The sequence below is a fragment of the Muntiacus reevesi genome, chromosome 4 (assembly GCF_963930625.1).
Source record: "Muntiacus reevesi chromosome 4, mMunRee1.1, whole genome shotgun sequence".
NCBI lineage: Eukaryota > Metazoa > Chordata > Mammalia > Artiodactyla > Cervidae > Muntiacus > Muntiacus reevesi.
This window is the reverse complement of record NC_089252.1, coordinates 75,760,499-75,777,062: the sequence shown is the minus strand read 5'-3', so window position 1 is coordinate 75,777,062 and position 16,564 is coordinate 75,760,499. Positions and strand designations below refer to the sequence as shown.

General features: G+C 40.5%; 1 protein-coding gene across 5 annotated transcripts in view; it reads right to left on the bottom strand.

Annotated features, from left to right (window-relative positions):
• The window catches only part of TCAIM (T cell activation inhibitor, mitochondrial), a 36,235-nt gene extending 19,950 nt beyond the window's left edge, over positions 1-16,285 (bottom strand). Inside the window, exons 1-3 of one of the 5 annotated variants that reach the window (XM_065933149.1) lie at positions 16,073-16,285; positions 7,112-7,184; positions 1,681-1,816 (exon numbers count right to left, since the gene is read on the bottom strand). In XM_065933149.1, the coding sequence (XP_065789221.1) occupies positions 1,681-1,816; positions 7,112-7,140 (165 nt within the window). In that variant the 5' untranslated portion in view covers positions 7,141-7,184; positions 16,073-16,285. Of the gene's footprint in view, positions 1-1,680; positions 1,817-7,111; positions 7,185-15,561; positions 15,888-16,072 lie in introns of those variants that run through there. The other 4 variants (XM_065933147.1, XM_065933146.1, XM_065933148.1 and 1 more) reach the window with 4 other exon arrangements.
• Between the last annotated feature and the right edge of the window lie 279 nt (positions 16,286-16,564).

Below are 16,564 nucleotides of genomic sequence, written 5' to 3'. Positions count from 1 at the left end.
GTTTGATGATTTACTACCTAGAAGGATTTACAGAACTCAGAAAAGCTACTACACTCATGGTTATACTTTACTACAGCAAAAGGATACAGATTAGAATCAGCAAAGGGAAAATGTGTGTGGGGTGCAGTCCGGGAGGGGCCAAGCGCAAGGTTCCAGCTGTCCTCTCCCAGGCACGTTCTACAGGCAGTGCCTAAGCTCCCAGCAAGGACATGTGACAACATCAGAAGCGCTGCCAACCACAAAAGCTCATTCAAGCCTTGGGGGCCGGGGCTTTTACTGGGGCACTGTGTGCCTACGTGACTGACCTTAGGTATTTGTCTCCAGCCTCCCCAGAGGGTCTCAGACATGAGAAATTAAGCATTTTACCATAACTCACATTGTTAGGATAAACTGTCTGGTGTAGCCCAAGGCTCTGGGCACACAGAAACATTCTTATCAGGCAAGGATATCCCCAGGCTGAGAGCTCATCTCCCAGGAGGCAGTGAAGAGCCAGGATTGAAGCCAGCCATTTCTTTCTAACAAAGCAACCCAAGCCTGCTGAGTTCACATTTTATGGCACATAAAAGTTTTAGTTAAAAAAAAAGAGAAAGGTATATTGGTAGAGGAGGGAAATCATCACCTAGCACTAAGCTTAATTTTTCCATACATGTTGGATTTAAAAACTGTAAACTGTGAAACATTAAACTGTATTCATGTCTGACATTCCCAATAATTTGTATTAATTTATTACATCTCCAAGGTAGTGGATATTTTGCTGTTGATTCAATTTACTGATTAGTTAAAAAGGATCAAATTTCTAACCACCAATATAACCACCATCATAATCAGAGTATTTTCCTAAAGCAAAGAAGTAAAACTGATCTATTTTCCATGGTAAGTAGAAAAAGGCAATACAGTAATGTTCTAATTTTCAAGAGTTTTAAATTCCTTTTCATGTTAAACCAGTTATCAGTATCAAGGAAGATAAAAGGAACCAATGAGATAATTTCAAAGCTTTCGGTTTTGTAATATATTATCTAATGTTAAAAAATACTGGTGTTCCTAATTAAGTTTATCATGAGTTATTTTTCACATCAGTTTGTATTCCTTGAACACACATGAACTGATGGTGTAGGGAAATGGACAAACAGCAGGCAACTATTCAGGCACTGAAAAACCTTCCTTATATCAACCTTAAAAAAGGGACTAATTATATTAACAGAGGCCAGAAGTGGTCTTTCTGAGCCTCAATTTTGGTACAGAAAATATGATTACTCACATACAGAGTTTACACAATATCTTTTTTTTTTTAGATTTGTTTTTATGTGGACCATTTTTAAAGTCTTTATTCAATCTCTTACAATATTGTTTCTATTTTATGTTTTGGTTTCTTGGCTGTGAGGCATGTGGGATCTAAGATCCCCCATCAGGGATCAAACCCACACCCTCTGCACTGGAAGGTGAAGTCTTAACCACTGGACCACCAGGGAAGTTCCTAAACTGGTATCTTTATTGCCTGCCAGAAATATGACAGCTTTCATAAAAAAAACAACAGTTAGTTTCAATTTGCAGTTCAAAGCATTGATTATACCGCTAGGACAAAACAAACCCAATTTATAGAACTCTCTGTACGACACTGTAGCAAATGTAAATAAACAAACATAGACCAAAGATTAAACATAAAGAAAAATAAATATTTACCCTTTCCCTGGGGTGCTGTCCAAAGAAATCTGGATGTACAGCAAAGTAAAACGGCCTCAAGGCATTGACTGCTTCAGCTCCTGACAAAGCTCTTGATAACAGAAAGCAGTATGGAAATATCTTTCCTGGACATAATCTTTTTAAAAGATATGGATTTATTACTCACTGGATCACTGACACAGACACAAATCCCCCCATGAATAAAGTAACAGTAACATTAAGATTACTATGTATGGAAAACATCACAGAAACAATGTAGAAACCAGAATGTAAAACTTGGTGGTTTTCTGAAATCTACAGAAGAGTAGATTTCAGTGACTGCTACATGATTTCTATAAACAGTGGTTATAAATTCCTCTGATGTAGCATCATAAGATAATATTTAATAATAATAATAAAACTTCCTCTCAAAAGTCTACCTCGAAATGTAAACTGGCTTCACTGCAAATGATGATAATTTTGTGTATCATTTTTCTTTTCCAGATTAAAAAAAAACACACCGGTATCCAAAAGAATAATCTTTAAAGTGAAAAATTGTTTGAGAATTGTAATGCTTCATGAGAGATATAAAATATTTCATCATTACCAGCATGCTGAAATTTTCCAGTTAGATACCCTGACATCTCATTCTCAAATTTTGGCATAACTCACCTGGAGTGTTTTTTTTAAAAAGTAGTTTTAAATCCAAATGAAATTATTTGCAATTTCTGGGAAGCACTTTCATGACTTCTATTTTTGAACGTAATAATTTACCTTTTTCACTGTATGATGATGGGCTGTGAAGTGAAATGAAGTGAAAGTTGCTCAGTCGTGTCCGACTCTTTGCGACCCCAGGGACTGTAGCCTGCCAGCCTCCTCTGTCCACAGGATTTTCCAGGCAAGAATACTGGAGTGGGTGGCCATGCTCTTCTCCAGGGGATCTCCCCAACCCAGGGGTTGAACTCAGGTCTCCCACATTGCAGACGGATTCTTTACCATCTGAGTCATTAGGGAAGTCCCAATGGGCTGTGAAGAAGTCTCTAAATACTGTGTCCATTTTGGTCTCCTACATTAGGTGCACTGAATTTGGGGAAGTTTTCTCCTTTTACAATGACTGAGGGACTTCCCTGGTGGTCTAGTGGCTAGGACTTGGTGCAGACCCCAATGCAAGGGGTCCGGGTTTGTTCCCTGATCAGGGAAGTAGATCCCACAAGCACAACTAAAAGATTCCGTGTGCAGCAAGGAAGACCTGGCACAGCCAAATAAATATGTATTTTCAAAAAATAAAACGATATTATACAATCATTTCTGGAGATTAAAAAAAAAAACAATCTGAGCACCACCATCATATTTTCAGATTTTCTTTTTTTCAACCTGTACTTGAACCTTCTATAAAATCAACATACAGGCTGTGTATTAAGGATTATATAACAGGAGTTTGGACAGTAAAGGAAATGCCGAAAGTCCACAGTAGGAGGCAGGATAAGTAAATGTTACTGACAGCTCCCTTTCCTCTCTATCTGAGTTTAAGTCCCCATTTCCAAATGTGTGATGGACACTTTAGCTATCCTGCCAGCCTCTCAAATTTTAAATGTCTTAAAAAAAAGGAGCCGAGGTTATTACTTTTCTTCTAAACTCAGATTGGGTACAAAAGCAAGGAAGCAGTTGGACAGTGCCATCCAGGATTACATTCTTTATTTCTGTTACTGAGGTACCTCTTTTCTTCCTGTTCCCAGTGCAGAACCCCTTAAACGTACTGTTGCCTCAATTAGCTCACCAGCCCCACCTCATTTTCAGTCCTGAAGTCTTTTTCTTCTCACTTTACCGCGTCCTTTGAAATTATTCCTTCTTCCCAGCAATGACCACCATAAAATTGGATTGCACTGCCTCCTAATCAGTATTCTCCTGTTTCTTTCCCCTAACCATGCTGTATACAGGTTAATTTTCCTAAAATCCCAGTATCCATGGATTCCTTATGACACACCTCTGATGCTGTTTCAACTCTTGCAGAGTAAAATCCATTTCTTAGTCTGGTATTTATAACTTCTAATCTATCTTTCCAACTTGATCTTCAAGCACTCCTGACAGAAACCCTCAGCTTCAGCCCTGCTGGCGATCTGCCTTGTCCTTCCCGTCCTTCTCATGATTTCTAAGCTCTCAGACGTCCTTTCTGCTCCCCACTTCCGTCTGTCCAAATGGTACTTACTCACTCACTAATCACTGCAGTGCTAGCGATGTGCCAGGAGGCCATGTGCCCAGTCCCCCGGAACCTCCCCTCTTGTATCCTCATTACAAACAGTCTTTCCTTATTCTAAGCTTTAATAAAACAACCTGTGTGCCCCACATACATGGAACAGAATACCATAATGTAGAAATGATATGTATTCATCCTCCTCAACTACCATGGCATCCTTGAGGGCAGGAAAAACATTTCACAGGTATTTCTGTTGTTCATTATGCTAGTTTGGGTCTGCTGAAAAGCAGAAGACAGAAGTAGATGTGCATTCTGTGCAAGACAGAATGACTGGGAAAGAGAGGGAGTAGGGAGACTTTTTAGACCATGGTTCAGGCCAGACACCTACAGAAGGCCAAAGGGAAGGGAGGAGCCTTGGGGAGGACCTGGGGCTGCTGTCTGGTCCCAAGAAGGGAATGTCTGGTCCTGCCAGTGGGAAGTCTTCCAGCCAGTCACCCACTGGGGGCATCCTGTGTGCTGCTGGAGTGGGCCTGACTTGGTATTCCTCTTCCACTCAGCCAGTGATGGCCTCAGGGCAAACCCTGAGGTAGACCCAGAGGGGCAGGAGAGCGCAGAGGCTCCCACCACAGGTCTGGCTAACGTATAGTAAATGACTGTGCAGCAGATATTTAATGCAAGGAAATAAGAGCAAGAAAAAACAGAGAAACGCTGGGCTGGCTGAAGCACAAGCTGGAATCAAGATTGCCGGGAGAAATATCAATAACCTCAGATATGCAGATGACACCACCCTTATGGCAGAAAGTGAAGAGGAACTAAAGGGCCTCTTGATGAAAGTGAAACAGGAGAGTGAAAAAGTTGGTTTAAAGCTCAACATTCAGAAAACTAAGATCATGGCATCTGGTCCCATCACTTCATGTCAAATAGGTGGGGAAACAGTGGAGACAGTGCCTGACTTTATTTTTCTGGGCTCCAAAATCACTGCAGATGGTGACTGCAGTCATGAAATTAAAAGACACTTACTCCTTGGAAGGAAAGTTATGACCAGCCTAGACAGCATATTAAAAACCAGAGACCTTACTTTACCAACAAAGTTCCGTTTAATATGGTTTTTCCAGTAGTCATGTATGTGTGTGAGAGTTGGACTATAAAGAAAGCTGAGGGCCGAAGAATTGATGCTTTTGAACTGTGGTGTTGGAAAAGACTCTTGAGAGTCCCTTGGTCTGCAAGGAGATCCAGCCAGTCCATCCTAAAGGAGATCAGTCCTGAGTGTTCATTGGAAGGACTGATGTTGAAACTGCAATACTTTGGCCACCTGATGTGAAGAGCTGAATCATTTGAAAAGACCCTGATGCTGGGAAAGATTGAGGGCAGGAGGAGAAGGGGACGACAGAGGAGGAGATGGTTGGATGGCATCACCGACTCAATGGACATGAGTTTGGGTGGACTCCAGGAGTTGGTGATGGACAGGGAGGCCTGGTGTGCTGTGATTCATGGGGTTGCAAAGAGTGGGACATGACTGAGCGACTGAACTGAACTGAAAGCAATATTGTGTTGCTTTATTTTGTGTGTGTGTGTTGCTTTAGATTGAGCAAAACTGGCACATGAAACTTCTTTTGTAAAGGGCCAGAGAGGAAATATTTTAGGCTTTCAGGGCCATCTGGTCTGTGATGCAACTGTGCAACTCCACTGCTGTAGTGGGAAAGGAGCCACAGGCAAGAAATAAAGGAAGGAGGTGGCTGGGGGCGAATGAAGCTTCATTTACACACACAGACTGTGCAGTCAACTTAGTTGTGAAATCAATTTAGTAATCCATGACCAACATGAAAAACACACCAAAAAAAAAACAACCCAGAAAATATATCTCAGAACAGAAAATATTCTGGGATATTATGTATGGCAAGGTTAACTACTGTTATGAAACTTTTATTTTTATAGGTTAGAGTTAAAATATAGTTTTCTAAAGACTGAGATCAAAAAAGCTAGAAAACGGTGTTTCTATCCACAACAACTAGTACTTACTGCCATCAGTGGCATGGGGGTGAAGGAGCAGGTATCACTGAAGGAAACAGCCCAGGAAGTGTTATAAATCCCATCCTCCCAAGCTCCTACAGCCTCTCTTTGTATCAGAGCAAGAGGACACAGCGCTTTAGCCTGGTTTTCTACAGCTGAACACTAACATCAGATACCACAACACATAGAATGTCTCAACATCTGCCCAACAACTTTTTGGGATGCTATCCAGTATCTCACAGCCTCTTTTGTTTCTCTTTTCTTCTTCTTTAAACAATTTATGTCATAAATTCAGTGAGAGAAAGTCACCCTTTATTGGATAATCCTCATCATAAACTGAATTGGTGGAAACAGTCTGTTCCCCCTAAAGACACTCCTTTTAACAGTGACTATTCACTGAGATAGTCATGTATCAACACATAATTATTTAAAGGTACTAATTAGTGCCAAATGTGTTTTCGTAATCTAAAACTTGCCATGTCATTTTTTGGGGGGAGATTGTGCCCTGAGGCATGTGGGATCTTAGTTCCCTGACCAGGGATTGAACCCGTGTCTCCTGCATTTGAAGTGTGGAGTCATTATGGAGACATTAATTTTATGGAACAGATCAAATTTTATTTTGGTTATATACCTTGAGCCAAATAAATTTACCTTTTTTGACTTGGCTACCAAGAAGCCAGAAACCTGATATTTGAATGATCGTCTAATCAGTTCTACTTTTTAAACAAATGATCTTTTTTCTCTAGAGGGCATCTGGTTTTCATTTTGATTAACTGCATATGTGCCTATTACTATGCCAATTAAATTTTATTGAGCTTCTTAAATCCTTTCCTGAAATAGGAAGCATTTAGACTATATATATATAAACAGCAAATATAATGACTGACTGATCTTATTAAACACTTTCAATGTAAAGTGGTTTTCTATATGTCAGCAACAGACTTGACGGCAAAATGGTAAGATCTGTGCTAAGGACAAACTATCTTCTTTTCCTCTTAAACTCTTCATACTGAACTATTTTGAAAGATGGTATTTATTCTTTTCACCTTTTACTCTGAATAGATACTTGGGAGAAAGACATGGATGTTTACATAAATTTTCTTTTTCTTACTCTTGCCCTCTACCACAATACAGACAAAATAGTTAGAATTTGATAAATTACAATAAATTGAAATTAAACACCTAACAGCTTCCACATACTCCCCCCACCTCCCAAATACTAATAACAGATTGAAACACAAAGCTTACCTCCTCACAGGTCTCAGGTGGCAAAACATTTCTGAATATATATGTAGGTCAAGTTCCAGGCATCCATTAATCACTTAAAAAGTTAAGCAGATACCAGTAATGAACAAATAGAATTTGAAATTAAAAACACATTACCATTTACATTAGCAACCCCCAAAATGAAATACTTAAATTATAAATCTAACAAAATATGTTGAAGATCTATGAGGAAAACTGTAAAACTTGGGTTAAGAAAAATCAAAGAAGAATGAAATGGAGAGATATTCCATGTTCATGGATAGCAAGACTCAATTTTGTCAAGATGTCAGTTCTTTCCAACTTGATTTACAGATTCAATGCAATCCCAACCAAAACCTCAGCAAATTATTATTTGGAAACAACATATAATAGTTTATATGAAGGATAAATAGAACAGCCAACTCAACACTGAAGAAGAGTTAAGTTGGAAGACTGACACTAGTGGACTTCAAGACTTACTATAAAGTTACAGTAAGTAACTGGTGAAAGAAAACACAAATAGATTAATGGGACAGTAAGAGCACCCAGGAAGAGATCTCAAAAATACAGCCAACTGATCTTTGACAAAGGCACTACTATGGAGCAGTGATAACCTTTCCAACAAATGGCACTGGAACAACTGGGCATCTATACGCAAAGATATCAATCCAGTCATACAATTTACACACTTCACAAAAATTAACTCAAACTGGATCAAAGACCTAAATATAAAACACAAGACTACAGAATTCATAGACAGGTACCCAGGAGAAAACCTAGATGACCTTAGGTATGTCAGTGACTTTTCAGATACAACACCAAAGGTTCAGTCTGGGAAGGAAAGAACTGATATGCTGAATTTCATTAAAATTAAAAATTTTGCTCTGTGAAAGACAATGTAGAGGGAAAGAAAGAACAAACCACAGACTGGGAGAAAATATTTGCAAAGGATATACATATCTGACAAAGGATTGCTATCCAACATACACCAAAAATATCTTTAAAACTCAACAACAGGAAAATGGACAACCTGATTAAAACATGGGCCAAAGATTTGAACAGATACCTCATGGAAGAAGATATACAGATGGCAAATAAGCATATAAAAATATGTTTCACATCATAGGTCTTGAGGGAAATGCAAATTAAAACGATATACTACAACACACCTATTAGAATGGCCAAATCCAAAACGCTGACAACAAATGCTGGTGAGGATGTGGAGCAACAGAAACTCTCATTCATTGCTGGCGGGAATGCAAAATGATACAGCCACTTTGGAAGGCAGTTTGGAAACTTCTTACAAAACTAAACAGACTTGTACCATATGATCCAGTAACCACACTCCTTAGTATTTATTCAAATGAACTGAAAACATGTCTACACACAAACCTGCACACGGATGTTTATTGTAGTTTTATTTGTAATTGCCAGATCCTGGAAGCAACCAAGATTTCCTTCAGTAGGTGAGCAGATAAACTGCAGTACATCCAGCTAATTAAATATTACTCAGTACTAAAACAAATGAGCTCTCAAGCTATGAGGAGACATGGAAGAAATTTAAATGCATATAACTAAGTGAAAGAAGCAACCTAGGAAGATTATATACTCTATGATTCCAACTATATGGCATTTTGGAAAAGGCAACACTATGCTGATAGTAAAGAGATCAGTGGTTGGCAGGGAGGGAGGGATAAATAGGTGAAGCACACAGGATTTTTGGGCAGTGGAAGTACTCCGTATAATACTACTACAATGGTAGATACATATCATTATACATTTGCCCAAACCTATGAAATGTACAATACTAAGAGTGAACCCTAATGTAAACTATTGACTTTGGGTGATAATCATGTGTCAATATAGGTTCATCAATTGTAACAAATGTACAACTCAGGTGTGGGAAGCTATGTGTATGTAGGGAGGAAGTGGGAATCTGTACTTTGCTCACTTTTGTTGTGAACCTAATATTGCTCTAAAAAACAAAGGTTTTTTATTTTTTTAAAGTTTAAGCAGATAAAGGGGAAACATGATTTTAATCACATGAACTTTTCCAGTAATTCAGAGCTTCAGCAACCCATGTCAACTGATCGAGTGACTTTAAAAACTCTGAGCAATCTCTTATTAAAGTCGTGAAATGACTTATTATTCACATGATAATCACCAGGTTAAAAAAAATCCTTTCTCCTTTCTTCCCCGGGCTTACGAAGCTTGGAGCTTTCTACACTATTCCACTCTTAATAGCCATGTGGAGCAACATATTCCCTCAAAACAAACCACCACATGGCTCAAGTCCTATTCTGTCAAAATCTTAAGTACTAAAAATGGTTTAAAAATTTTCAGTTGATGTTTGGTAGAAACCAACACAATTCTGTAAAGCAATTATCCTTCAATTAAAAAATAATAAATTAATTTAAAATAAAAAATGCTTTCATAATGCAGTTAATATATCTGAACCAAGGCAATGTAATGAAGCATAACTGCCACTAACAGAAGATGTATTTTAAAGAAAAGTCAAGAATTACCTACTTAAAAAGTGCATTTGCAAACAACAGTGGATGCTTCCATTTATTTTCTGGTTGACTGGTGTGGCAAGACCCTCTTGGATATAGAATGTGTTTATAGGCATTTATTTAAATGTTTAAAAAGGTTTTACTTAACCATTCACCTTGCTATTTTGTTTGTAATAAATTCAGATACTAGAAATACTCCTACCATTTGGAAGATTTCTGAGATTAAATGGAGACATAATGAGGGAAGAAGAATCATTTTTATTCGTTTCAGTGCTGTCCATGATGGACTGAATTCTTACCAAACGTCGTCACAAAATTAACCGAACAGGACTTTCCTGGTGGTACAGTGGATAAGAATCTGCCTGCCGATGCAGGGGACATAGGCTCAATCCCTGGCCTGGGAAGATGCCACAAGCCTTGGAGCAACTAAGCCCGTGTGCCACAACTACTGAGCCTGTGCTGCAACTACTGAAGTTTCTGCAGCTACAGTTCATACTCCACGACGAGAGAAGCCACTGCAATGAGAAGTCTGTGCACAGCGAAGGAGAGGAGCCCCCGCTCACCACAACTAGAAAGAGCCCGTGCACAGCAATGACGACCCAGTGCAACCAAAAATCAATCAATCAATCAATCAAAGTAACTGAATAATCGCGACTTAGTTAAGAGAGAACAGGTACAAGGCTTAAAGTTTGCAAAGAAGAGACCAGAAGAATATACATATCCAACCCAAAACTGGCTCTCTCTAGGTGTCAGCTAGGAAGCCCTTTACTTTTTATATTTCCTGGTTTATTTACCATGAACATGCAAAATATGTCCTTAAAATTTAAAAAAAAAAAACAAAAAACAGTGCTGCTGGCATACAAAATTAAACAAAAATGACATGCGTGTTGGTCACTGAGTATTTAAGACAGGCCCCCGGCCCTGCGAAACCTGTCCAGTGACAGCCCCGGACTGTAGTTCCAATGGAGTTCAAGAAGAAAAGAGTCCTTCACATCCACACATGACGATATTTCAGTTTTCATATTAAGAACATTTATGCCACTTAACTGCAAAGATGATAAAATGAGCTAAAACTGTGGATAAGAAATGAGGAATAATACTCTAGAGGCATATGGTTACCCAAGAACACGAATGGGAAACAGATGAAAAATAATAAGCAGCCACGCTTTAACCACTATGCTTTTTCTCTCAGGCTTCTAAAAGAAGCTTTGAAAAGTCCTAAGTACTGAACAATGGAAAGCACATAGGCCTTCCATTGCAACAACAACGTGCCCGTTTAACGGTCTGTGGCAGCAGTATCTTAGACGTTCAAGAAATCACAAAGTCTCCATCTGATGTGCAACACAGGTGATCCAAGTTATGCTCCGCAGCCCACTTTCCAAAGCAAGACATCAAAACAAATACAACAGGGACTTCCCTGGGGTCCAGTGGTTATGAATATGACTTCTGGGGGAAGGCAGGGGGCACAGAGAGAAAATGCCAAGGATCACATTTAGAATTTTAGATTCTGATGAGCTGTTGAAACAATAATTTATTGACTTCACTTGTTTCTATTTTAAAAGCAAAACACAATCTGGTTTTAACTGTGTTTTGTGATTTACCACTAGAAAAATTTAAATTACATCTGGGGCTCATACTGTATTTTTATTGGATGGCGCGGATTCAGGCCAACTCAAGGCAAATTTAGGTGAACATGACCCTGCTGGGGGAGGCAGTCTGCACGATGGTTAGGGAGGCTGGAGTTTCCGAGCACGCATGCTCAGTCGTGTCCCTCTCTTTTCAGCCCCATGGACTGCGGCCTGCCAGGTTCTGTCCATGGAATTTTCCAGGCAAGAATACTGGAGTGGGGTGCCGATCTGGGGATCGAACCTGTGTCTCTTGCATTTCCTGCACTGGCAGTGGATTCTTGACCACTAGTGCCATCGGGGAAGCCCGGAGTCTCTGAAATCCACATTCAAATCCTGACTGCATCACTGACTAGTTGTGTGAGAACGGACAAGTTGTTTCACCTCCCTGAGTCTGCTCTTCATCTAATAAATGAGAGAGATGATCCTACAGCAGTCTGTTCTGCTACCAAAGAAAAAAGTTTCTTTAATGGGAATTAACATAGCTTATGTGCATCTGGTCAGCAAGGGAGAGAGATTATATCACATGCATTTTCCCCACCATGTTAATGTTTTGAGATCATCAGTGGTGGGCTTTCTACTATTACAAAGAAAGTTTTAGCTATAAACAAGATCCTGAAAAAAAAAAAAAAAAAAAAAAACCCTGAAAATCCTCCAGTAGTTCCTTCCTTTGGTTTAAGCAGCAGATGGTTAGCCGCTTCAAGTATCTTTGCATTTTCCACTTCATCAAGCAACCTGGGGAGCTGCAATAGCACAAATGAAACAGTTAGAGATTCCCACATGTCTTGTTTTGAGAGGTGTATATTTTTTTCGATGAACCTTGATTAGTATATTATCTTACAGAATGTCTAGGTTTCCAGGAATGCATGTATGTCATAGCAGAAACACCTGCATAACATATACTGTCATGTAAAACTGAAATAGAAAAATTTTTTATTAACTGAGAGAATACTGTGAGCCAACACAATACTATAGGCTGCTAGGCAGGAGTAGTTAAGTCAGAAACTTTATCTTCATTGTAGAAAATGTCAATTCACAGAGAAAGACAAATACCATATAATATCACTTATATGTAGAATCTAAAAAAAAGACAAATGAACTTACTTACAAAACAGAAACAGACCCACAGACATAGAAAACAAACTTACAGTTAACAAGGGAGAAAGGGGGTAGAGATAAATTAGGAGTTTGGGATTAACATATACACACTACCATATATAAAACAGAAAAACAACAAGGACCTACTGTATGGCACAGGGAACCATATTTAGTATTTTTTAACAATTTATAAATGAAAAGGATCTGAAAAATAATCACTTTTCTGTACATCTGAAACACAACACTGTAAATCAACTATAGCTCAATTAAAAAAAGTCTACTCAAAGACTAAATATTTTACTGAAATGTCTCCCTTTTATAAAAAGGAAAAATTACAATTCTAATACTAATAAATAAAAAAATAATTGTAATAAATGACAATTCTAATACTACCAATAATAACAAGTTTAACACAAATGAAACAACGACAAATATATGTAGCACTGTTGAGTTTTATCTGATGCTCACCAGGTTGAAGTTATCTGTGCTGTGAATTTAAGAAAAAATGTTGAAAGACACATTTAAAATGCTGGAAAGCACTTGCTTAGTATAAAAATATAAGTTTTCATGTTAGTAGCATTTCTCTCTTCAAAATGCAAAGGAACCAAAATGGGTAAAATCAAGTGTATTGCGCTGTGGCAGTTGCCTTTTCAGTGAATGAACATGGCTTTTGAAAGACAGTGTTTCACAACTGGCAGGTGGAGAGGCATTACGAGAGGGAACGTGACTACTTTTCCTTTTGCCAACGATCCTTCCCTTCCCCAAAGCTGGCCATTCATATTTCTATAGGAAAATGCCCATGCACATAAGAAAGATTTTTACTTAATAATTCTGATAGACACTCAACCAAACTACAATTCTAAGATGTTCATTTCGTATTTAAATTGCTGGAAAAATTTATTTCCCATTAGCCCCCCTTTAAGAGCAGGCTCTGACAACCAAGTGATAAGGAAGGCGTGATCAGATCAGGACCCATTTTTTGAAAAAAACAGGAGGGATAAGAAGGGAAGACAAGGCTTTCCTGGTGGCTCAGATGGCAAAGCATCTGCCCGCCATGCAGGAGACCTTGTTCTATCCGTGGGTCAGGAAGATCTCCTGGAGAAGAAAATGGCAACCCACTCCAGTATTCTTGCTTGGAAAATCCCACGGATAGAGAAGTTCATGGGGTCTCAAATAATCGGAAACGACTGAGTGGCTAACACACACAAGGCAAGAAAGAGAAGAAAAAAAAAAACAGGGAATATCCTTTAGGGCAGTGGTTCTCCAAATTCAGTTTTGAGAATCACTGCCTTAAAGCATTCTATCATTTTACAGGATTGAGGGGTCTGTTAGGAAACTTTTAAGCTTTCCTATACACTAACAATGAGAAAACAGAAAGAGAAATTAAGAAATAATTCTTTAAATATACCTGTTCAGTACAATTTGAGGGAAAGATTTTTACATAGTCAATTGTATGCTAAAATTCAAATAAAGATTCTAAGTTTTGCTTGACCTTGTTCTTTGTTTCCGGTATGGTTAACCTACTTCTTGAGATTAAAAAAAACAAACAACTAAGTGGAAATAAGGTTATAGGCCAGCAGGTTGGTACACACGCTGTTTGCCTTTTCACGTGGCATAGATCTTGGGTCAGTTCTCATCTTTTCAAGACCAAGCACCCAATTTTATCACTTCAGCCAGAAATAAAGAGGCCCTGGGAAAATGAAACATAAGGGGCTGACAACTGCCATGACAATTTTTAAATTTATTATGAGAAATGTAATTGCTAAGAAGACTAGAAGATTCAGATCTACAGGACCAGCTACACAGAAAATCAAATCACTATCAGCTGACTGAAGGGCAGAGCTGGGTGCTGCCGTTTGCAAGTGAGAAAGAGGTCCAAAAGGCGGAAGCACCCAGGTCAGCGGCAGGATTCCGGTCTTCAAATTCATACCTGGGCCGATCTTGTCCGCATTTCGCCTGGCCCACTAGTCCCCCATTTGGAAAAGGCCTCAGGCATGCTACAAAATGACTAAAACATTCCTCTGTCTTACCACACTTGGGAGAAACTCAGGGCCTTCATTACCCAGCTCATCAACAGGTATTTACCCAAACACTTATGTACCAGGCTCTATCTAAACACTGGGAATAGAAAAATACCAAGATAATTCCACCATTCCAAAAATTTACAGTCTAGGAGAGAGGGAGGAATTGGACACAAGCAGATGATTATAAAGCTGCAGTAAATGAAATAACATAGCAATGCGCAAAGTACCCCGGGCAGCTACCAGGGGCTACACTTAGAATGGCGGGACTCTGGAAGGCTTTACCACGGAGCCTGTTTCCTCTGCATGGTGGGAGGAAGACCAGGAAAAGATGCAATTCAATTACAAATCATAGTAAATGGCTGCCCTAATACACTTTATAGTGACAACGTTAGCTTCTTTTTTATAAAACGAAAAGTTCTGACTTTAACCCAACTTCTGTGCTCTTTAAAGCGAGGCATTAAATCTGGGCAGTTTCAAATCAAATTGGGTAGAAATAGATATCTAAATAGGTGGAAAAGCCAAATTACGGGTAGCTTAAAATTTTTGTTTAAATTACTTTTGACAGAAACATGTTTGCCACATAGAGGTCCTAGTACTGATCTTTAGTCAGGTGGCATAATTTTTTTTTTGAAAGTCATTTACTTTAACAGGGTTAATATCCTTAGGTTTACTCTCATTTAAACTGTGGCTTTCCTTAGTAACTATCTTCTACGGTTTTAAAAAGTAGTATGTTCTATCAAGGAGAGATAAAAGCAGGCAATTTTTCATTGCTCTTCAGCCTAAGACTTCTTAGGGAAGGGAAAAAGCAAAGAAAAGGCAAAAGCAGGAAGCCTTCTAGATAAATTAATAAATTGTAGCAAAATATCTAGGTTTTTAAAGCTTTCCTTTCGTATATCTTATGCTCCGAGATTTGAGTCATAACATTTTTCTATGGTAAGTCAAAGACCGGGGAAATACGATAGCGGAAACAAAATCTAAATCGTCTCAAGTTTCTCATTTCAAACAAGTTAAAACAGATGCGACGCGAGTACGCCGGCCGCTGGCATTGCCCGAGTTCAAAAGTTAGCACGTCGAGCTAAGGTGACTCTGACTGCTGCTCTGCCCGCACTCCCCCTCCGCCGTACCCCCCCGCCCCGCTTCTGCCCCGAGCAGCCTGAGAGTACAAACGGAGTCCCTTCGGTCCTGCAGCTTACAGTTCCAGCAAGTCTCCTCCGCGAGGGCTTGCTCTGACCTGCTCCACTTCCCACTAGGTACCAGGTGCAAGGACGGTCGCTCCTCCCGCAGGACTGTGTGGGACGCGCTGGGCCACGCGGGGGCGCATGCGCACCGGGGCGCCAGCCCGGCCAACGAGCTCGCGCCGCTCCCGCCTGCTCTCGCCGCACCTGACGACTGGCGCTGACAGGCTCCTATCCCCGGGGCTCTGTGACCTCCCAGCCCTGAAATCTCATCTAGGCGCGTACTGCTCTGCCAGTCCGTCAGCCCCGGCGCCGAGGCTCGCTCGAGAGGAGCCTGGGCTCGGGGACAGGCCTCAGATCGCGCTCTCATTGGCTGAAGCGCGCCAGGCCTTCCTCTCTGGGGCGCCTGCGCGCAGCCCGGGCCGCGGGTTAAAACCCTAGCGGTTCTCAGCCCCGTGGTGACGTCGGCGACCCGGTGATCGCCTGCCTGCCCGCAGCGTAGAAGCCCCCCGTCCCTCCGTTTTCTTACCTCCTGGCCTGGAAGGGGCCCTGCGCACTCACCGGAAAGCTTTAGGAGGCGCGAATGAGCGCTAACGGATATGAAGGACTAGGTGGTAGGCAGCTGGAAGGTGACTGGGCGGCAGGTAGCCAGGCTTGGCCCGAGGGTCGCCGGAGAGGGCAAGGAGGGAAGGGCGACCGAGCGCGCGCATGCGCCGGCTCTGCTCTCCGCCCCGGCCCGGGTCCCCTCAACCTCGGGGGGGAGGAGGCTGGCTTAGCGGATCAGCCCGCAGAGTGCGCGGGTCTGTCGCCTTAGGACGACTCTCACTTGACAGCTCCAGATTTAAAGGTCTTACTGAGTGTCCTTTGACTTCCTTTACACAAATACCAATGAAAACGATTTATTGTCTCCGATTTGCATTTTGACTTTGGCCCCTTCGGTATCTAGATGTTTTGAAACCTTGGGCATTCTTCACCATCAGTTTGGGGTTTTTACTGTTAGCTGTATTTCGCTTCTATGGTT